Source organism: Martes martes (assembly GCF_963455335.1).
Source record: "Martes martes genome assembly, chromosome: 7".
NCBI lineage: Eukaryota > Metazoa > Chordata > Mammalia > Carnivora > Mustelidae > Martes > Martes martes.
The window spans coordinates 12,204,883-12,228,867 of NC_137894.1; the positions used below are offsets into that span (position 1 = coordinate 12,204,883).

General features: G+C 39.3%; 1 protein-coding gene across 4 annotated transcripts in view; it reads left to right on the forward strand.

The window, feature by feature from the left end:
- The window catches only part of MCTP2 (multiple C2 and transmembrane domain containing 2), a 237,150-nt gene that overhangs the window by 32,907 nt on the left and 180,258 nt on the right, over nucleotides 1–23,985 (forward strand). For all 4 annotated transcript variants that reach the window (XM_080808083.1, XM_080808085.1, XM_080808086.1 and 1 more), the window contains exon 2: nucleotides 20,808–21,342. In XM_080808083.1, the coding sequence (XP_080664209.1) occupies nucleotides 20,878–21,342 (465 nt within the window). In that variant the 5' untranslated portion in view covers nucleotides 20,808–20,877. The remainder of the gene's footprint in view (nucleotides 1–20,807; nucleotides 21,343–23,985) is intronic.

Sequence of the window (23,985 nt, forward strand, 5' to 3'; positions counted from 1 at the left end):
GTTTGACTTCTGGCGGGAACATACTGTTTATATTCTTCCGTGAAATTTCATGTATTAGTTCATTCTTTTTTATTTCTGAGCAGTAGGCCATTGTATGCACATGTGCCGTGTCTTTCAAATCCATTCCTTAATAGTTAGTGGAAAGTGGGATGCTTTAAGTTTTGGATGATTTTGAATAAAGTTTCCATAAACATATATGTGCAGGTCATCATATGCAAATCCATTTGAATTTCTCTTGAGTAAATACTGCTAAGTGGGATTTCTGAGCCATGTGGTCATTGCAATTTTAATTGTACGAGAACCATTAAATGGTTTTCCTAAGTGTCTGTGCCACTTTGCATTCCTGCCAGCAATTTATGAAAGTGGAGGTAGGGGCAGAGGGAGAGGGGAAAGCAGACTGTCTGCTGTGCAGGGAGCCCATTACAGGGCTGGATCCCAGGACCCTGATATCATGATCTGAACTGACACATACTTAACTGACTGAGCCACCCAGGCACTCCTCATGAAACCCTTCTATATTGGTTTTTTTTTTTTTTAAAGATTTTATTTATTTGCCAGAGAGAGAGAGAGAGAGTACACACAAGCAGGCCGAGAGGCAGGCAGAGGCAGTGAGAGAAGCAGGTTCCCTGACAAGCAAGGAGCCCGATGCGGGACTCGATCCCAGGACCCTGGGATCATGACCTGAGCCGAAGGCAGCGGCTTAACCAACTGAGCCACCCAGGCGTCCCTCTATATTGATTTTTTAGGGGGTAAGAAAGCATAGAATCAACCCTGATTTTAAGATTATTTATTTATTTATTTGACAGACAGAGATCACAAGTAGGCAGAGAGACAGGCAGAGAGAGAGCGGAAGAAGCAAGTTCCCCGCGGAGCAGAGAGCCTGATGTGGGGCTGGATCCCAGGACCCCAGGATCATGACCTGAGCCGAAGGCAGAGGCTTTAGCACACTGAGCCACCCAGGCACCCCTGAAAAAATCATTATTAAAAACAAAAACAAAACCCAAACCTCTTATTTTTATACCTTTTGTTTTAAGATGTTATTGGTAGATTTTTTAGGACTTAAGAAAAGCATGTTTGCCAGGTTTCCAGTCCTGAATTTGAGGATCAAATGGTGGAATACTGTTATTAATATTATTGTTTAAGCTAATAATATAAGGACTTTTTAATTATTCCAGCTACATTACTTTGTCTTCTTCACTTAGAATCAAGTGCTATTTCTAAAGCACCCATTGAAATGTCTTTTACTGTAGCAATTAGGCTTGGTTGGGCTTGGTTTCAAATTCTGCCAATTTTGAAGCTCTCTTTTTCAGCTGTAAGCATAATTAATGTTTTAGACACATAATAATAGAGATTTGTCCCTGCAACTTTGGTTATCTTAAGTCACATCTTTTCACAGATTGCTTTATGGAGATTTAGGCTTGGTTTCAAATTCTGCTAATTTTCAAGCTCTGATCAAATTCATTTGTAAGCATAATTGATATCTTAGGCAGATAATAATACAGATTAATGCCTACAACGCTGAGAATATTGAGTCGTATCTTTGTCAATGACTGCCTTATGAAGATGTATTAAAAACTGATGTCTCAGTATTAATTTTCAGTGTTTATATAAGCAGTCTCATAGGGATATAATAGTTTGGAAGGACAGAATGGATCAGACTCACATGCATATGATTATACATCGCTGTGGACAGTTTTTTCCTAGTAGTTCTTGTCAGTTTTTCCTCAAGCATATTTTAATAGACCTAGCATTCCGAAGAAAATCTTCTCATCTGAGTATTTTGCTCAGAGCCCATTATATCCTCCGGTCTACAAGCCATTGTTTTATTACTCCAAGGTCTCTCAAGGCTCAGCTCTGAACCTGAAGAATATTATGTTGTTCTCTGGCCTGGCTGTGTTCCGACGGTGATATTTGACAGTGATACTGTTTTAGAATTTGAAACAAGGGAGGATGTCTACAACAAATGGTTTCTGTGGAGAAAATAGTCAACTTTAAAAAGCGTTTCACTCATCCAGCCATCCGTCTTTCTTTCTTTTTAAAAAAAAATTTAATGCACCCATCCATCTTATGAATTTTGTTCCAATTGCCTATTTTCAGCTAGCAGGATAAAACACAGGAGGGAGAGCGCGGTGGTGGAGTGGGCAGGGACGGCACAGCGGGTCTAGCTGGTGGAAGTAGTGTCCCTGTGGGGATACCTTTGAAAATGTGTATGTTTTTGAGGGTGGCGGTGACAAGGGGCATTGCTAGTGTATGGGAGATTGAGGTTGGGGTTGGTGACTGTCATCCTGTAGTGCGTAGGACAGTCCCATACAACAAAGAATTATCCTATTCTAAATGCCAGTAGTGTTTCCTGTTGAGCAATGCTGAGATAAGCCTGGGTTTCAATTTCCAGCTAGGAACCTGAAAAAGTTGCATTTCCTCATCGGTGAATTTTGAGTGAAAATATGTACTTATAAGATCATTCTGAGCATTGCTGCCAGTGAACACAGGACCAGATATGTAGTAGGAACTAGTAAAGAATCATTGACATCCTTTTTAACCCTCCAGTGGCTTCTCAACCCAGTCGAGTAAAACACAGTGTCCTCACAGTGGCACACAAGGACCTGCCTGATCTGATCCCTGCTCCCCTCGGAACTCACTTTCTCCCAGTTCCTCCCCTGGCTCTGCTCCAGTCACCCTAGCCTCCTTCCTGTTTGTTAGTCTTCCAGATAGCTCTGCCCTGCTCTGGACCTGCGGCATTTCCTTGTCTGTTTTCTGTGTGGGAGGTGCTTCCCCTTCATGCATCCACTTGGCTGTCTCCCTCACTGCTTTCGTTCTCTGCTCATCTTATCTGAGGGGGCTTTCCTGACTCATGATGTAAAGATGGCAGCCTGACTCTCTGCCTGCAGCCACCCCTTCCCCTCAGCTATCGCTCCTTTTGCCATCACGTGACCAACGTAGTCAATATACGTTTGCTTGTTGTCTGTCTCTTCCAAGTAGACCATAAGTTGGATGAAAGCAAGGACTCTGTGTTGTTCACTGATGTATCCCCATTGGCTGTAATGCCATAGAGCATAGATGCCAGCAAATATTTATTGAATAAATGAATGAGTAAAAATAGCAAAGGAAAAGGTTATGTTGTGGTTGACAATGCTCGGTGTGTACAGAGGCTGTTTGTGTATATCATAAAGTTATACTTTCTGCTAGTTCTGTCATTTTTAATCCAGATGATGGAATTGTTTACTAGAATCTCCCTATCTAGACAATTTTGACGGATGTTCCAAGAGATAGTGCCTGCCTGGTTGTCTAAGAATTGGATTTCTCTGTTCTCCTCCATCACTTTAAAAAAAAAATTATTTTAATTTTTTTTTCTGTGTTCCAAGATTCATTGTTTATGCACCACACCCAGTGCTCCATGTAATACATGCCCTCCTTAATACCTACCACCAGACTCACCCAACCCTCAACCCTTCTATCCTCCAAAACCCCCAGTTTGTTTCTCAGAGTCCACAGTCTCTCATGGTTCATCTCCCCCTTGATTTCCTCCAACTCACTTGTCCTCTTCAGCTCCCAATGTCCTCCGTGTTACTCCTTATGCTCCACAAGTAAATGAAACCATGTGATAATCGACTCTCTCTGCTTGACTTATTTCACTCAGCATAATCTCCAGCAACTTCTTTCAAGACATGTCTCCAAAAACAAAGGAAACAAAAGTGAAAATGAACTTTTGGGACTTTATCAAGATCAAAAGCTTCTGCACAGCAAGGAAACAGCAAAACAAAGAGGCAACACATGGAATGGGAGAAGATATTCGCAAATGACACTACAAAGGGCTCCTCAAACTCAACATACACAAAATAGATAATCACGTCAAAAAATGGGCAGAAGACATGAACAGACTTCTCCAAAGAAGACATACAAATGGCTAACAGACACATGAAAAAATGTTCTTCATCACTAGCCATCAGGGAGATTCAAATCAAAACCACACTGAGATATCACCTTACACCAGTTAGAATGGCCAAAATTAACGAGACAGGAAACAACAAGTGTTGGAGAGGATGTGGAGAAGGGGACCCTCTTACACTGTTGGTGGGAATGCAAGTTGGTGTAGCCACTTTGGAGAACAGTGTGGAGATTCCTTAAGAAATTAAAAATAGAGCTTCCCTATGACCCTGCAATTGCACTACTGGGTATTTACCCCAAAGATACAGATGTAGCGAAAAGAAGGGCCATCTGTACCCCAGTGTTCATAGCAGCAGTGGCCACAGTCACCAAACTGTGGGAAGAGCCAAGATGCCCTTCAACAGATGAATGGATAAAGAAGATATGGTCCATATATGCAATGGAGTATTATGCCTCCATCAGAAAGGACGAATACCCAAGTTTTGTATCAACATGGATGGGGCTGGAGGAAATTATGCTGAGTGAAATGACTCCTCCATCACTTTTAATTGAGGAAAACATGAAAATATTATTTTTATGTCAGATGGCCTTATGGGTAGGATGATGTGATTTTCTTGAGTATATGTTTTTAAATTGGTTGCAAATGTGGAGAAGTCATCAATAAAATTGTCCGTAGCATATTAGAATTATTGAGTTGTCCTGTCTTCTTTGAGGAAGCATAATCATTCTTCAGAGAGACAATTAGTGTTTGCTGCTTCCGTTGACATAGGCTTCGCTTGGGCTTGGGGAGTGCTTTGGAAGTTTCTGTTGTAAAAGCAACCACTGGCTTGGGGTTTTGAAAGTAGGGCAACGATAAACTATGTGTGATGTTTATTTGAAAGGTAGGTATTTGTGTGTAAAAGTTTCTTCTTGCTTTTGATAGGTAGAGCCATATTTCTGAAAGATTTTGCTTTGTATTCTGAAATATTTATATTGATTTGGTAGCTGAAAGCTACGCACAGTTTGTTAAACTCGTTCTGTTTCACACCAGAAACGGCATAGGAAGATGTGTCTAAGGATTCCTTTGTTCTAAATTAATGTCTGTCTTTGGGCTTACCTTTCAGTCACACTTTTATATCCTAATGTGGCTTCTATAACATGCCATTTACTCAAGAGGGATACAATTTTTACTGGAAATTATCGTCTTCCCCTAATTCCATCCCTCTGCCAGTAAGGTTCTAAAGATACTTCAAGTGTTCTGCTTCTGCAGGTAATTTCCTAGAAGAAGTGTCTTTAAATGTGATAATCATGTTCAGCAGGACATTTGAGGTTTGGCAGTTGTTCTGCAATGTAGATGCTGGTTAAGAGGTCAATGTGTGTGGTTTCAAGTGTGTGAAGAAGTAAATTACTTTCTATTACACTTGATACGTATTGTTAGGGGTGTGCAGTTGTTTATTGGATAGTGCTTGATTTTCAAAATTTGGGTCTGTAGTTCCATGACAGATAAGAAATATTCTGATCAGGAATCAAGAAAATTGTGTGTCTGTGTGTTTATGGGTGTGTGTGTGTGTGTGTGTGTGTGTGCCCATGCATGTATGCACTGGCAAGTGGTAGGGAGCAATTTTGTCAAGAGATAATCATTGATTGAACACTGTAGCCAGAGAAACATAAACCTTTAGTGAGAGTATTACGTCCGTCTACCTCTAACCATGATCAAGTGTTCTCAGCTTGACCTACATCCTTCCCCTTCAGCCTAATTTTATCTGCTGCCTTCAGTTTTTCCTTTCCCACACCCTTCAAAACTTGCCCCAGTCAGGCTTTTTTTTCCCTTTCTGCCCCCACACAAGTCATACCCAGATTACCAAGAAGCTCCATTGCACCAGTGGGTGCTCTCAGGACTGGTGTTATCTACAAGCAGGTCTTGATGCTCTTGACCACTTCCTCTATACAGTGCCCTTCCCTTGTCATCTCTGTTTTGGTTTCTAGTTGTCATAAGGTGACACCACACTTTTTTTCATCCTCTCTGGCTATATCATCTTAATGTCCTTTGCAAATTTATCCTGCTCTAACAGACTGCTCAGTGCTGGAGGTCCTTGAGGCTCATGCCATCTTTCCATTTCATACTCTTCTTGGCAAGGTCATCCATGACTATGCCTGCAGGGACTGTAATCTGAACTCCAGTCTCTCCAAACTCTTTTCTCTAGACCTGATCTCTCAGCTCTATAGTCATGTACTCAGCTACCCATATGGCTTCTCCAGCTGAACTTCTGAAATACAGAGAAACCAAGACGGATCCCACAATATGAACTTTTGAGTGAATAGCTCTAGTATTTTTTAATTGGGCTCAACTCAATCCTGACATCCCTCTCCCTCTTATTCCTTTTATTGAGTCCTGTTAACTCAATATAACTACTGTTGTTCAGTACCTTCCTTCTTTTCTTTACTGATAAAAGAGAAGAATTAGAAGAACATAGGTCTAAGCAACACAATTGGCTTCAAATAGTTGACATACATAGAACCCAAGAATTGCAGATTGGCCATAAGTTGGGCCATAAAGAAAGCCTTCATTTGCAGAGGAATGAAAACATACGGATTTTCCCTTCTGACTGAATTCTTAGGAATTAAGCTAGAAGTCAATAACATGAAGATAACTGGGTAATCCCATTTCTTTTTTAGAATTAAGCACTATACCTCTAAAAAAAAAATCAAACAAAACCACCACCAACAAAAACTCTCCTATAGAAGAACTTAAAATGGAAATTAGGACATATTTTGAGTTACATGGTAATGAAACATAACACGCCGAAACTTGTTTGATGCAACTCATTTAGTTCTTAGAGGGAAATTTGTAGCATTAAATGGATAGATAAGAGACTAGTAGAGTCCAAAAATCAGTATCTAATTTTCTATGTCAAGAATTAAAAAAAGTAACAAAAAACAGCAAATCAAACGCAAAGGGTACAGAAAGAATGAATGAGGTTTTTTTTTTTTTTTGTTTTGTTTTTTCTGTCCAATCCCTTTATTACCATGAATGTAGATTTGTAAACTTACACTCACAGTGGCAGCTTGTCTTTAGAAGGCTGTTCAGAATATTATTCAGCAACAAAAATTAATGTGCTATCAAGCTATGAAAAGATATGAAGGAAGTGTAAATAAATATTACCAAGTGCAAGAAGCAAGTTTGAAAAGTCTGTGTAATGTATGTTTCCCCTCATCTCGGTCAGTTTCTATTACCCAGAACCACACCAAATAAATATACAATCTACACACCAGTAGTGTTCTAGGCAAGTACAACTTTAAGATTCTTCCCCTAAGATACCACTTCCAGGTGAATTACAGCCTTCAGTCCTTTCCCATGTAGAAATTCTAGAGTCCACATTCACACGCACTCATGGCTTGTGTCTACCAAAACTAACTTAAAAACTAAACTTAAAAACCAAACCAAAACTAACTTAAAAATTGGAATGACAAGTTGCCTATTATGAAAATGTATACATATGTAACATGATCAGTTAAAGACTGTTAAGAGTTATATACCATATGATATAGTGATCATGCTACTTGATCTTTACCCAAATCAGCTGAAAACTTATGTTTGCACAAAAATTTGTGCACAAATATTTATAACAACTTTATTCATAACTGCCATAAATTTGAAGCAACCAAAATGTCCTTCAACAGCTGAATGGATAAACAGATTGTGGCAGATCCGTGCAATGGAATATTATTCAGCAACAAAAATAAGTGAGCTATTTATCAGGCCACAAAAAGGTATGAAGGAAATGTAAATAAATATTATTAAGTGCAAGAAGCCAGTTTGAAAATTCTGTGTTATGTGTGCTTCCAACTATATGACATTCTGGAAAAAGCAAAAACTGTAGAGATAGTAAAAAGATCAGTGGTTGCCAGGGGGTCGGGGGAGGGGAGGAGGAATTAATAGGTGGAACAGAGGGAGTTTTTAAGGCAGTAAAAACTATTCTGTATGATACTGTAATGGTGGGTTCATGACATTGTACATATGTCCAAACTCAGAAACGTATACTACAAAGAGCGAACCCTCAGGTACATTACGAACTTCAGTTAATTATAGTATGTCAGTAATACTTCATCAATTCTAACAAATATACCCCATTAATGACAGATGGCAATAATTGGAGAAATGTTTTTGGGCAGAAGAAGGGATATATGGGAACATTGGTACTTTTGTGCAATTATTGTATATATCTAATATTGCTCTAAAAAATAAAGTCTATTACAAAAAAAGACATAGAAAATAACCATATTCATGGCTAGGAAGATAACAGTATCTTGAAGCTGTCCTCAGATTAATTTGTAAAGCAACTGCCAACTAAAATGTTCACTACTTTTATTTGGGGTGGGAATATTAGACAAATACACACAGATCTAAAATTTATATGGAAGAGCAGAGAGAAAGGAAACCAATCAGAAGAACCACAACAAGATCGGACCTTATGCAGCTAGATAGCAAACCTATAGTAACTAACTATGTGATATTGGCACAAGTATCAATAACTAGGTATGGACCTTATATCTGGAAATTATATACCTAGTAGAGATGGCCTGGTACATCACTGGGAGGTAGGGTAGGTTTTATTTGAAATTCGATTATGTACACAAATAAAAAACCAAAATCCACCCCCCCCAAAAAAATCGTACATAAACAATTTAGGATAGAACAAAAGATTGTGAAATGCAAAACTTCAGAGCTTTTCCAAGAAAATAAATGAAAATATATTAGTGATCCTGAGGATTTTAAAACTGTACCCGCCATATACATTCCACACACACAAACACAACATGCAAAGAAAAAAAAATACTGATAAATTGAAGTCATCAAATTTTTTCAGATGTGGCTCTTGACACCTAATTTTTTTTAAAAAGCTATACATAGGGTGGAGAGTTTTTCAGCTGAAAGTACTAAGGAAGCATTATTATCAACATTTTGAAAGTACTGTTTCAGATAAGAGAAAACAAAGCTATCAACCAGTAGAATAATTGGTCCCCTTTCACAATTTCAGATTGGCAAATATTAAAAAAAAATCTTACAATAGTAGTTACAGGCAAAGACATTGCACAACAGAACTTCTTGGCTGATGTTAGGTATATTAATTAGTATATCTACTTTGGAAAACAGTTTGGCAATACCTAGCTAGTCAAGTTTAGGACACATAACCTACAAGTCAACAATTCAACTCCGAGATAGGGTGTTTCTCAATGAGGTCTTATTGTTAATTTGGGCAGGACACGTGTCTCTTGTAAGATACCTTTCGTAACTCTGATTTGCTCCCACTGTGTATGAGTTATGCCCCCAGCTTTGGTCATTAAAACAACCATTCTTTACATGTTTCTAACCACTTTTAGTGGGACAGTCCAGAGATGACAGAAAAAAACTCTGGGGAAAAACTAATATTAGCACCAGAAGACAAGTTGAAGAATAGCTTTTATAAAGTCTGCTTACCTCTGTTTTTAGTAGTAAAATGGAGTATCTTCAGAATCCAGCTGCAGGAAAATTAATAAATAAATTATAGCATCTTCTCACAGCAGACTATTATACCATCTTTAAAATGACTTTAATAAAGCTACCTTTATCATTGTAGATACAGTTCCTGAAGATAACGTTGGTTGAAAAGTATGGAGTAATACATTCCTTATATAAAATATATACGAAATAAAGCTTCTAATCTTGAAAAATAGTACTGTGTTTATTCTGGAATGATCTATAACAAAATACACGCATACAGTAAATGCAGTTCTGGACTATTGATTCCTTCCAGCAGGGCGTGATGGGAAAGTCATCGGAGAGGAGCACATAGAAAATGTAATTGTATTTAAATTTTTATTCCATAGGTGTGTCACTGGCATGTTCATGTTCTATAATTTTCTATGCACACCGAAGAAATTGAAGTATGAGAGAACAGCAACAGGAGTAGACGAGGGATATATAACCAAGGCTGAGAATGTTTGAATAGAGCTAATCCAGGGATCTGAGAATTATTGTGGACTGAGTTGAATGAAAAATGAAAAACGTCAGGCAAGCCAAAATATATGGCAGGACTTTACAACTATTTAGAACAGGAAAAACCGGGAAAGATTAGAGGAGATCTCATGTAGAGTAAATATAGTGATAAAGTGTGGACCCCCCCCCATTTACTTAGTATTTATTTCCTGTTTGCAAAGCGCTTTGATGGATATGATCTCCCTAGCTCCTACCAAGGGAGATGGTGACAAAACAAAAGGCATAAGTAGGAAAAGAAGTCCATGGTACTTGACATAGGGGTGAGTTACTTCTTAGCTTTTTTACTTAATCTCTTTAAGTGCAGTTAAAGTGAAATCCAGTGTGCTGAAGAAATTTGCCTTTATGGTCTCCAAGAGCCAGTGTTTATACCTTTGTAATGAGTATAAAGAATGAGAAGGTTCTAGAATTCTAGACCGAGATCATTTGAATTCAAGAGATAGGGTGGAAAGCATTGGGAAAACAATGGCGCCCATGGTCTCTGTCTTCCCTGATACCATGGAGATGTTCTGCAAGGTGTCCCATACAAAGGTGGCTAAGTTTTGCTGTCAGAGCACTACCTTTCCCCAGAAAGTTGGGTTACTTCTTCTCAGCTGTTAGGTTTCTGGTTCCTCTTGAATGTTTCTGTATGCCACTCGGGTAAGCATGGCCTGTAGAATACCACAGATTTGATCACCTTGTTCTCATCTCTCTACTTCCCTTGAACACCCATCAGTTTATTCCTTAAGTTGAACTTCCTGTCTGTTCTTGCTTGCATTTTCTAAAATTTCAGTGTTGTAATAAGATTTTGCTCCTCTTCTCCATCTCCTCCCCCTCCCCACCTTCTTTTTCTTCCCTGTTTTGTTTTCTTCTACTCCTGGTAAGAAATGAATTAGAATAATTTAGAATATGTCCACTTCTTCCAAACCTGTCCATTTTAGCAACTTATGCTAAATAGTGCACCGAAGTTGCAACTGGGGGTCTCTAAGACCGTTCCCAGATTTGGTGGCTTGTTAGGAGGATTCACAGGAGTCAGTCTTTGGTCTTACAACTCTGATTTACTCTAGGAGAGGATACAAAACAAAATTATCAAAGAGAAAAGTACACAGGAAACGTGGAGGAAACCAGGTACCAGCTTCCCAGTGGGGTCAGATAGGACATTTTTAATCCCTCTAGCAATGAATTGTGACAACACGTGTGATATGTTGTCTACCAGCGATGCTCATTAGAGAATTTTTTTCCGTTAAGTTTTTATTGGGAACTGGTCACATAGATATCCTCTGCCTAGCATGGACCAAAATTCCAGTGTCTTAGAAGGAGAGCAGGTATTCAGCGTAAATTGTTTGCATGTACAGTTTAGGCACAGTGAGTCACTCTTACCCTCACAATGAGTCCTTGTCAGTTAGGGTGATTGGAAACCTTCCAAAATCTTAGGTTCCCAGATACCAGCAAAGGACTAACCTTGCAAGCGCGATTAAGAGGTCAACCATCTCAGACCTGCCAACTGTGTCTTACTGTACAACTATTTTATTCTTTTGTTAAATGGAATGTTAACTCGTCAGGGCTTGCTTAAAAATCATGCATACCTTTTGTTAAACTCATTCTGGTCGTTTCAGATAGAGTGTGTAATTGTGGTTATCCTAACAGAGGTTGGAATAGGAGTGTAAACCCAGGGCTTCAGAGACCTCAGCCCCTTCCCCTTTCCTCCAATCCTCTCTAAGCGGAGTATGAATTACAAATGATTGATAAAGAGAGGAGCAATTCTGGGACGATTTTCTGTAGATGAGATTTTAAAGAGACTAGTGGTGGGGCAGACTATTGCGTTAACCAGAGGAGACAAAAACTGCTTCTCTGTTAATGCATTTTGTTTCTTTCCAAGAGCATGTGTAGTGGGATTAACAAAATGCATCCATCCTGGTCGATCTTGATTTTGGAGGGGTTTCTGTCCCCATGGTATATTTAATCATTTGTCTAATATGTAGAATGATCTCTTCTCTCTCAGCTGGATTACAAATTTAGTAGCAAGTCGAGTGATTGGGATGTTGCATTTTTAGGGGAAAAAAAGCCAGATTTATTTTAAAAGCAGATTCATTTTCTCTTTCTTTCTTCCTTCCTTCCTTCTTTCCTTCCTTCCTTCCCTCCTTCCTTTCCTTCTTTCTTTCCTTCCTTCCTTCTTTCTTTGATTTTATTTATTTATTTGAGAGAGAGAGGGAGAGAGAGAGAGCACAAGCAAGGAGGAAGGGCAGAGGGAGAGGGAGAAGCAGACTCCCCTCTGAGCAGGGAGCCTTGATTCCAGGACCCTGGGATAATGACCTGAACCGAAGGCAGGCACTTAACCAACTGAGCCACCCAGGCGCCTGCATTTTCTGTTTCTTATAGGAAACTGATCTGGAGAGACATTTCTGTTAAGGGTACTCTCCTTTAGAGACCACGTTTTTATGGTGGAGAAGTTGTTTCTACTACAAGCATAATTAAATATAGGAAGATGTAGAGATTCTTAACCCTGTTCTATCAGAATGCTCAGTAATCCTCCCACAGAACGTCTTTGCCCTTCAACGCTTCCCAGAGGATGGGTATGCCATCCGATTTTCACCTCCATTGAATTTAGTTTAAATTCCCCCCCACCGCCCCTGCAAATTTTAACAGGACGTGACATGAAATTTTCTTTCTGCTGGTGATAAAAAAATATCTTAATGATTAACTACAAAAATAGTAATGACACATTCAGACTAGTTGTAACCACTTGTTCTGTCATTTGATATTAAATCGTGAAAACAAACCCTTTTCTTCGTTTTCACGCTAAAGGAGAACTTGGGGAAGCACAGTCTCCCTTATTGTTACTGAGTATCAGACTCCTTCCTCCTCTGTGTTTCTTAATCACACAGTGGTTGTGGTGCAGGTTCAATCAGATACTTTGGGGCTGGTATTTAAAAGGGTTGCTGTTCTTTTTCTATCTGGCCAGTGGCTAGCAGCTGGCTGAGGAGGATGTCTGGGTTAAAACCATGATAAATGGGGGCACCTGGGTGGCTCGGTGGGTTAAAGCCTCTGCCTTCGGCTCAGGTCATGATCCCAGGGTCCCGGGATCGAGTCCCGCATCGGGCTCTCTGCTCGGTGGGGAGCCTGCTTCCCCCTCTCTCTGTCTCTGCCTGCCTCTCTTCTTACTTGTGATCTCTCTCTCTGTGTCAAATAAATAAATAAAATCTTAAGAATAAAAAAAACCATGATAAATGAAAATTCCATTAGGCTTCTTGGCTCGGGGCCGTTTCCTGTAAAGACCTTATCTTGCTGTCAGTGGTTTGAAGGAGGAGAATGTTCTTTTCGTTCAATAAAAGAAAGCTGCCGGGGAGCGGGTTGGGTAGTGTAGGTATCTTGTTTTATGAAGAGAGTCCGCTTCTAGTGCTGACGCTTGGCAGAGCATGGGTTACATTTTAACTTGTAACGCTTTGGCTGTTACGATGATAACCTATGGACCTATGTCCTAGTAGAAAATGGAACGGATTTGTCTGCGTTTGTTTTTTAGTATTCTTCGAAGTGAGGAGAACTGAATATCCAGATAGTTGGATGTATCTCACCAGCTTTTTCTTCCAACCTAACGGTTCCTTGAATTATTCTTGATTTTTTTTTTAAAGATTTTTTAAAGATTTTATTTTTTTAATTTATTTGACACACAGAGATCTCAAGTAGGCAGAGAGGCAGGCGGGGGTGGGGGGAGGGAAGCAGGCTCCCCGCTGAGCAGAGAGCCCGATGTGGGGCTCGATCCCAGGACCGTGAGATCATGACCCCAGCCGAAGGCAGAGGCTTAACCCACTGAGCCACCCATTCTTTAGACTTTCTTTATTCAGAGGATTTCATCGTTGATTGGAGGGACAATGTTTTCAAGCATCAAAGAGACCGTAGTCCAACAGTGTATTAGCTTTATGCACACCCTTAAGAACACTTTTTTCTTCTGGGCATATATTTTAGTATTTATATATTTGTAGTTCTGTACATCTCCTTCTGTACTACTTGCACACTTGGGAAAATTATGGTTGGAATGATTTTGCAAAACTTACTAAGAGAGTTCAGATTTCAGATAAAATGGAATAAAACCACTCTAACCTTTTCTGCCCACGGGACACAAGTATGAAGCCAGGGCAAAATGCTTGGTAAAGCTTGCTGAGGTCTCTGAAAAGTAAATACCATGATGTAGATGAGGGACGACACCACAATTGAAATAACACTGACATCAGGTGAGTTTATCATGTTCCCCTCTCTGCTAATCCCCCTGCCTGAATTCAGTGCAGTCCACAGTCTAAGAATCAGTGTCAAGGGGCACCCGGCTGACTGTCTGTAGGACATGTGACTCTTGATCTTGGGGTTGTGAGTTCAAACCCCATGTTGGGCACAGAACCTAACTTAAAATGTGAACAACAAAAACAAAATATAGAAGTCAGTATTGGAAGCAGACAGAAAAAGAACCAAGAGACACCCTCTAGTTCTGGCCCAAGGAATAGAAAAGAGAAGCCCTAAAGTTCAGAAAGAAGGGAGAAATCCCCCATTTTTTGGTCTCCCTTTTCTCTATTTTGTCATGTCCTGGCAATCTTGTGGCAAAGGCAGTAGCAACAGAAGCGGGGAACAGCAGGAACCAAAGCGAGAAGTGAAGGGGATGCCCTTCCTATTTTGTGAAGCTGTCATTTTGAGGGCAGGGCTAACTCAAAAAAAACTTTTATTTGTTTATTTTGTTTGTTTGTTTTAATGTGTCTCAATCCTCCCACTACTCTGGTGGCATCACAGAAGTGGGTTGTTTCTGATTAGAGGATTAAAAGGGGGCGTTCCAGAATACTAGAGAGTATCAGGGGAGACAGCTGAGAGGAGGGGCTCAGGAAACAATTCCATAAAGTTTGTGAGTTTCTGGACTCATTCATGCATCTGATCATGATTAGCATATTGTCCACTTGGAGAATGTAGTTAATGAATAGAATTCCATGCAAGTCCCAGTAACTTCCACATGGTGTGCACCCCAGGGAGACGTGAATGGCCCTTCCTAGCTTTTGGAAACAACACTGACATCAGCCTGCAGAATGTGGGTTGGAATTTGAGGTGAGAAGGTAATCAGATCAAATGCCTGGCAAAACAATAGTATCAACATTCTCCATAGATTTAAATAAGGCACATGATTTTATGGGAATATTTAGAATGTCTAGGATATAATCCATGTTGGAATATAAAGAACTACAAAATTCTCAAATCACATGGAAAAAGATAATGGATGACAATGAAAATATGACTAAAGAAGCTGTTATAAAAATGCTCTAGTAATGGGGCTCCTGGGTGGCTCAGTGGGTTAAGCCTCTGCCTTCGGCTCAGGTCATGATCTCAGGGTCCCAGGATCGAGCCCCACATTGAACTCTCTGCTCTGTGGGGAGCCTGCTCCCTGCCCCCTGCCCCTGCCCTGCCTGCCTCTCTGCCTACTTGTGATCTCTGTCTGTCAAATAAATAAATAAAAAAAATCTTTAAAAAAAAAATAAAATGCTCTAGTAAATAATCATGAATTCTGAAATAAAAGGTAAGTTGAAATGTATCTGTAAGGAAATAGGAGATAGGAAGTAGAACCAAGTGGAAAAAATTTTGTAACTAAAAAATACAGTAGTTGCCCCACCTTGCTGTCTCCTACCCACCCCCACATTCTTTACTAGATAAAGTCAATTACAAAATGGAGATGACAGAGGAAAGAATCCATAAACCGAACATAAATCAATAAAAAGTACAAAGTGTGAACAAAGGAGAGGAGAATGATTGAAAAACACCGAACAGAGACCTTTGGACTGTTGGGCGATTACAGAAGGCATTTTGCTTATATTATTGGAGCCCCAGAAGGAAAGGAAAAAGAATGTGACTAGGAAGTATTCCAAGAAATAAGGGCTGCAAACTTTCCAAGTTTGACAAAAGATATAACCTTACGGATTCAAGAAGCTAAGCTACCCCAAATAAGATAAACCCAAAGAAATACATACCCGGGCATATCATAACTGCTTAAAACTGAGGACAAAATCTTGAAAGCAATCAGAGAAAAAGTGACACCTCATCTGCAGGAGACAGTGATTCAAATGACAGATTTCTCAGCAGAAATCATGGTGCCCAGGGGAAATGTCTTACCATTTTTAAAGTGCTGAAATAGAAGTGCAGAGCCCAGAATTCAGTGAAAATATCCTGGAATGTGAAATGAAGATCTTCTCATTTCAGGTAAAATCGAGAGAATTTGGAGTCAACAGACCTGCTGTAAAATAGCAGGTTAAGGAAATATCTTAGGCTATGGGAATTGATACGAGAAATTTGGAATATTAAGAATGGGGGAAATAGTAAATATAATAAGCTGTTCTCTTCCTGAATTAGTTAAAATATGGTTCATGATTGAAATAAAAGTAAAACCTTGTCTGACAGGAATTTTATAAAGTCAAAATCACAATTGATGAATTAAAATGAACTAAAAAAAGTGAAGGAAGGAAAAACAGGAAACAGAAACAGAAGAATAAAAAACAGTGGAATCGGTTACATTGGGAAACCTTCATATAATACAAACATATCAATTATTATGTTAAATTTAAATGGTCTATACAAACCAAATAAGAGTCTGTCAAAGTGGATTTAAACAGCAAGAAGATAATAACAATTGTAAACATGTATACAAATAACAAAACTTCAAAATACAGAAGCAAAACCTGACAGAACTAAAGGAGAAATATACAAATTCAGTTATGATTGAGAGACCCAGCATTCCTCTCTAGGTAATACTAGTAGAAAGAAAATCACCAAGAGTATAGAAGAATTGAACCATCAACCAACTAGATCTAATAAACATTTATATAACTCTCCACTAAATGCTAATTGACTAAAATATTTCTAAATGAATATAGAAGAAATTCTTTTTAGCATATTTGCAAGTTAAGCTATGAGAAGTGAATTAAATAATGTATTTGTGTTTTGCTAATGTGAACTACAAGTTTATGTTTAGAACAGCATTTTACAAAGCAGGAAAAAGTGGTGAAATATTTTCAAAGCTAGAATGACTCAGCGTGAAATAAGTGAAATAATAATTTAAAAACTAGCTAACATCCATCTTAAGTATTTACTCTGTGCCAACCACTGTTCTTCTCTTTATATAGACGAATTCATTCAGTCCTCACAAGAGGCCATCGAGGTAGTTACGTATACCAATAATAATGAGGAAGAGAGCTCTTTACTAAATTAAGATATCAAAATTGGAAATTATAACAACAGTATCAGTAATGATTAAAAAAGCTTTTCTTGACTAAATACTTTTTCTGCATTTGACACTGGGCCTTAAACCTTGTCTCATTTGGTTTGCACACTATGATGACTTGCCCCTAATAGTACATCTAAGTAAAATGTGACACAGCAAAATTCCAAATCATGGAGTCTGTCTCTGGAATCCAAGTTCTGTATCCCTGCATTACCTTCTGAAAACGCCCATTTCATCCTGGAAGAAGCTCTTGCCTGTCCTGGTGGTCATCCAGTGATCCAGCAAAAGCTGTAGATTCTCATAGTCCTGCTCTTCCAAAGGCAGTGACTTCCCAATGACTAAATATCCTGTCCTATAGTAAGATAGGGCTGGGTACAAACACTTGTCCTTGATCTTAGAAAATGTGTTTTCTTGTGGCACTTGCCCTGTGTTATCCTCAGCCAAACATGGCAATGTAAATACAGGCCAGATCAGAAGTACCTGACTCTGCTGTTCTTTTTCATATTGAAAGGATTTATTATGAGCTACTTGACACGTAGAATAAGGTTTATTTCTCCAAAGTTGATTTTTTTGGGATTAAACCCCTAAGACCTTCAGATAATTTTCTTTTTTAAAAAATTTATTAGTTTTCATTGTGATAAGTGTAATCTTTAATCCCTATCCCTTATTTCCCTCATCTACCCACCCACCTCCCCTCTGGTAACCATCAGTTCTCTTGGTTTCTCTCTCTCTTTCCTTTGATCATTTGTTTCTTAAATTGTACATATGAATGAGATCATATGGTATTTGTCTTTTTCTGCCTTATTTCAATTAGCATTGTTCTCTTTAGCTCTGTCAGTGTTGTTGCAAATGGCAAGATTTCCTTCTTCTTTATGGCTGAATAATACGTGTGTGTGTGTGTGTGTGTGTGTGTGTATCTTTACCCATTCATCTCGATGAATATTTAGGATGCTTCCATAGTTTGGCTATTATAAATAATGCTGCAATAAACATGGGGTGCATGTAGCCCTTTGAGTTAGTATTTTTGTATTTTTTGGGTAAATACGCAGTAGTGCAATTCCTGGATCAAAGGGTAGATCTATTTTTGATTTTTTAGAAGCCTCCATGCTGTTTTCCATAGTGGCTGCACCAATTTGCATCCCCACCAATAGTACATGAGGGTTCCTTTTTTCTCCACATCTTTGCCAATATTTGTTGTTTCTTGTGTTTTTGATTTTAGCCATTCTGACAGGTGTGAGGCAATTTATCTTTGTAGTTTTGATTTGCATTTCTCTGGTGTTGAGTGGGATTGAACATCTTTTCATGTGTCTGTTGGCCTTTTGGGTATCTTTGGAGAAATGGCTGTTCATGTCTTCTGCTCGTTTTTAATTGGACTATATGTTTTCTGGGTGATGACTTATATAAGTTCTTTATATATTTTGGATACGAACCCTTTATCAGATATGTCATTTTCAAATATCTTCCTCCATTCAGCAGGTTGCCTTTTAGTTTTGTTGATTGTTTCCTTCACTGTGCAGAAGATTTTTATTTTGACATAGTACCAATAGGTTATTTTTTGTTTTATTTCCCTTGCCTCGGGTGACATAGCTAGAAAAATGTTGCTATGCCCAATGTCAAAAAGATTACTGCGTGCGTTCTCGTCTAGGACGTTTATGGTTTCAGGTCTCACATTCAGGTCTTTAATCCATTTTGAGTTTGTTTTTGTGGATGGTGAAGAAAGTGGTCAATTTAATTCTTTTGCATCAAGATTTGACTTTGACTTGACCCCTAATGAGTCCAACCCGTAATATGTCAAATCACCCCTTTTCCTGCATATTATTTACCACTCTGTATAATTACATATTATCTGTGAAGCATTCCTGTAATTCACACCTAACTGTTTGTGGCAAACAGCTTCAATCATACATTCTGAAGCTAAAACTCTGAAGCTTGCATTTCTTGAGATTTCCCTTATAATTTTGTCAATTTTTCTGAGTTGGTACAGTGGAACAAGAACAGGCCTCTTACTTCTATGAATGCTTTTCTCTTTAGTTAACCTTATTTTTACTATAAAGTTTTAAGATTATCAGGTGGAATTTTTGTCAACATGAGTATGTGTTTATCCTTCAAAATGCACCTGTCTTGCTGGAAAGGAAGATGGTAACTTTAAAGCAGGGATTGGCCAACTACACTCTGCTGCATTTATGTAAATGAAGTTTTATTGGAACGCAGTCACACTCATTTAGGTGTTGTCCATGTCTCCTTTGGTGCCAAACAGCAGAACTGAGTAATCATGATATACCGTGTGGCCTGTAAAGTCTTTATTATTTACTAACTGGTTTCATACAGAGACTCTTTGTCTACCCTGGTTCAGACACTAAAAGGTACTGGTTATTTGATAATATTGATTAAAATGCTGTTATTGTGGTAGTAAATTTTGGCTCTGCTTTCCCTGGGGAGACATAAAAAGTAGTCTTTTTTCCCCACGTTTTAGTTAGGAAACAAATATTGTATGTGTAGAAATTATGTGTGTGTGTGTGTGTGTGTGTGTGTTTAGGGTAGACAACATGATTTAATTACATGCATTGTGAAATGAGTATCACAATAAAGTTTATTAACATATTAACTTGTTAATTTGTAAATTTCACCTCACATATTTAGAACTTTTGTGTATGTGTGGTGAGATCACAGAAGATGTACTCTCTTAGCAAACTTCAACTCTACATGGCTATTATTAAAACAAAACCAACAAGAGATCACAAGTTTTGGTGAGGATGTGGAAGAAAGAGAGCTCTTGTGCACTGTTGTCGGAAGGTAAACTGATACAGACACATGAAGAACAATATGGAGGTTCCTCAAAAAACTGAAACTAGAAGTATTATATAACTCTGGATATATATATATCCTCCCAAACTAAAATCAGCATTTCCTCACTCCCTTGTTCACTATAGCATTATTCACAGTCGCCCAGATGAGGAAACAATCTAAGTGGTTATTGAGGGATGAATGGATAAAAAATGAATGAGGGATGAATGGATAAAAATATGTTGTGTGTGTGTATATATATATATGTATGTGTATATATGTGTGTGTGTATATATATACACACACACATATATACACATACATACACACATAATGAGATATGAGTTAGGCATCTGGATAGGAGGAAATCCTGCCATTTTCAACAACATGGCTGAACCGGGAGGGAGGACATTAAGTGCAGTGAACTAAGTCAGAGAACGCAGTCTTCTTATGAAACATTCTTTTCACATCAGCCTCACAGTTCCATTCATGACTAGAATTTTTCTATGGCTCCTCTGACAAAAATGTTAAAAATTCAGTGTCTTAAAAATGCTTTAAGGGGCGCCTGGGTGGCTCAGTGGAGTAAAGCCTCTGCCTTCAGCTCAGGTCATGATCCCAGGGTCCTGAGATCGAGCCCCACATCGGGCTCTCTGCTCAGCAGGGAGCCTGCTTCCCCCTCTCTCTGCCTGCCTCTCTGCCTACTTGTGATCTCTCTGTCAAATAACTAAATAAAATATTTTTAAAAATGCTTTAAAAAAATATTTGTAGACATTACCAACCAAATGTTTCCATCTCGGTCCCTTAGTGGAACGTGTGAGACTTTCCAGTCACATCTTACACTTCGATGTGCTTAGATACTACCGAGAAGGCAACTTATGTTCTCTCTCCTCACATGGTGTTTTCTAGGAGCCGCTGCGGTTGTTTCCCACACAGAGGAGCTCTCTCATGGAGTGACTTGCTGGGTCTTCAGGCAGCCATGGAGGATAAACCATCTGTCTGGGGCTCTTTGAAACAGCGGACCAGGCCTTTGTTAATCAACCTGAGCAAGAGGAGGGTGAAAAAGAACCCGAACAAGCCCCTAGACCTACGGGCAAGGCGTTCCCTGGACCGCCGCCTCAGCCTCTCTGTCCCTGACCTCTTGGAGGCCGAGGCCTTGGCCCCAGAGGGGCGGCCTTACTCTGGGCCCCAGTCATCCTACACCTCGGTGCCCAGCAGCCTGTCGACGGCGGGGATCTTGCCCAAGAGCAGCAGTAGCTCCTTGAAACAGTCTGAGGAAGAACTGGACTGGAGCCAGGAAGAAGCAGGCTACCTCCGCGTGGTGGAAACGGACTCCGAGGAGGCCTACGCCTCTCCCAACGAGGACAGGAGGCCGTCCAGCAATGGCATCCTGGATCTGCTGCAGAAGACGCCGGCTGGAGAGGAGGCCCTGGAAGAGCCAGAGGTGAGACCAGGGCTGGGCACGTTCCTGCTCCTTCTTCTGTTTTCCTCCTTTCTACGTGTACTCCTTGCCCTTGGAAGATCTGGTTTGGAGTTATTTTTGTGGTTAGCTTGGATGGAGAGAATGTCGTTTATAAGAGTTTAAATTCAGGTAATATTGATTGCACCCACTGTTCCCATTCGTTTTAGGGTTGACCTCTATGTATTTTAAAACTATTACAAATAACCTCTCTGGGATACTTTAAGGCATTAAAAGCCCTATTGGATGAGTTTTCCTTTTTCCATGTTCCTGGCAAAGAAATTAAAAGCATAACTTTTCCTCGAACTTTTTGCTTTAAGTGTGTGTGTGTGTGTGTGTGTGTGTGTCTCCACCACTGCTCAGTGTCATGGTAGACAAAAATGCATGTTAATATTCCTTTAAAAAAAAGATGAACCATGAAAGACCATGAACTCTGAAAAACAATTTGAGGGTTTTGGAGGGGAGGAGGGTGGGAGGCTGGGTGAGTCTAGTGGTGGGTATTAGGGAGGGCACGTACTGCATGGAGCACTGGGTGTGGTGCATAAACAGTGAATTCTGGAACACTGAAAAGAAATTTAAAAAATTAAAAAAAAATAAAAAGAATAAAAAATAATTAAATAAAATAGATGAAAAGTGTTCCCCAAATGTGGCAGAGGGAGGTTGAAGACGTGGAGTCAGAGTAAAATTTTTGGATGTCCTGTTGCTGGCTTTGGAGGACACATGAACCAGCGAGTACAGTTGGCTCTAAAGCTGGGATAGAAAAGAAAACATGTTCTCTCCAGACTTTCAGAATGAACTCTTCTATGCAGACAGTGATTTTAGCTCAGGGAGACCTATTTCAGATTTCTGACTTCAGAAACTATCAGAGAATAAATTGATTTGTTTAAAAAAAAAAGATTTTATTTATTTATTTGAAAGAGAGAGAGAATGAGCAGAGAGAGGGGGAGAAGCAGACTCGCCTGCTGGGCAGGGAACCTGACATAGGGCCTGATCCCAGGACCCTGGGATCATGACCTGAGCTGAAGGCAGTCGCTGAACTGACTGAGCCACCCAGGGACCCCTGCATAGTAATCTTCCTAAGAAATGTATGAATGTGTGTCTCCGTTTGACTGTCAGAGAGTTTGAACTTGTTCCAGTCTCACTCGTATGTATGTGCATTTGTGTGTGCTTGTGAACACGTGTGCATGTTTGCCTGTGGACAGCTTCACTTGCATTCTCTAAAAAAAGACAAAAAGAGGGGCGCCTGGGTGGCTCAATGGGTCAAGGCCTCTGCCTTCGGCTCAGGTCATGATCTCAGGGTCCTGGGATCGAGCCCCGCATCAGGCTCTCTGCTCAGCAGCGAGCCTGCTTCCCTTCCTCTCTCTCTCTGTCTGCCTGCCTGTAGTAGATCACAAGTAGGCAGCTACTTGTGATCTCTATCTGATAAATAAAATCTTAAAAAAAAAAAAAGACAAAAAGAAACTGAAGGATGCAAATTCTTAGGGTTTCATTGATTTTATAATGCTTTAGTATTTCAATGAGATAAAATAGCCAAATACAATTATGAGAAAATCTTGTCTATCTAGAACAAGTTTAATATAAGTTCAGTCCCCAGATTAGTAAATCATGGTGACTGGTTTAATCAGTTTTTTTTTTTTTTTTTAAATTCCCTATCAATGACAATAAAGTAGATTGCAGCTTTGAGGGAAGAAGTGAATTTTTTTTTGTGGAGACTCTTGGTTCCTGTTATAATTGCATACAAACCTGGGTATTCAACTGGGATTTTTGGTTTTACTTTCAGAACCAAAGCCTGTTATATTTTGGGGTGTCATATATTTATATTTAATTGTGTCATATGTTTGAGTGTCATTATGGAATGGATCATGGATATCTGGAGGACGTTGTGACCAGATTCCTTTGGAAACTTGATGATAAGGCACCATTAACCATTCAATGACTTAACTGTCTTTTTCCTTACCACTTACTTTTATGAAATTCTTTTTGTAGCCATGTTACAGTTTTTACCATTGTTTATAAATTTGAAATATGTTTTTCCACTAATCAAAATATGAATCAGGTGAATTATTAAACATAATTCATAATTCATAGTTTGGTGTGAAGGGGGTAATTATATCCAATGTAGAGTTGGATACTGAAGTTTATCTTCTTGTTACATTATTAACTGATCAGAAGAAAATGGGTGGGTTTTTTGGCTTTGATAGGCTAACACTCTCAGATTAGAATTCTTCTTTTAAGATTACTTTTTTAAAAAAGATTTTATTTTTATTTATGAGCGAGAGAGAGAGAGAGAGAGAGAAAGCATGAGCAATGAGGGAGGAGGAGAGGGAGAGGGACAAGCAGACTCCCCGCTGAGCGGGGAGCCTGATGTGGGGCTCAATCCTAGGACCCTGAGATCATGACCTGAGCAGAAACCAAGAATCAGACAGTTAGCTGAGCCACCCAGGTGGCCCTAGAATAATTTTTTTAAGTTAGTGCTGTGAAGTTGTTTTGCTGACTATAAATATTCGAGCACCTACTCTAACTCAGGCACCATAAAGGCCGTGACTAGAAATAGAGATGGATAGGAAAGTGACCCTGCCTTTAAGTTATGAGGTATTAAGAGACAGCTTTGTGTAGCTCTAAAGGAGG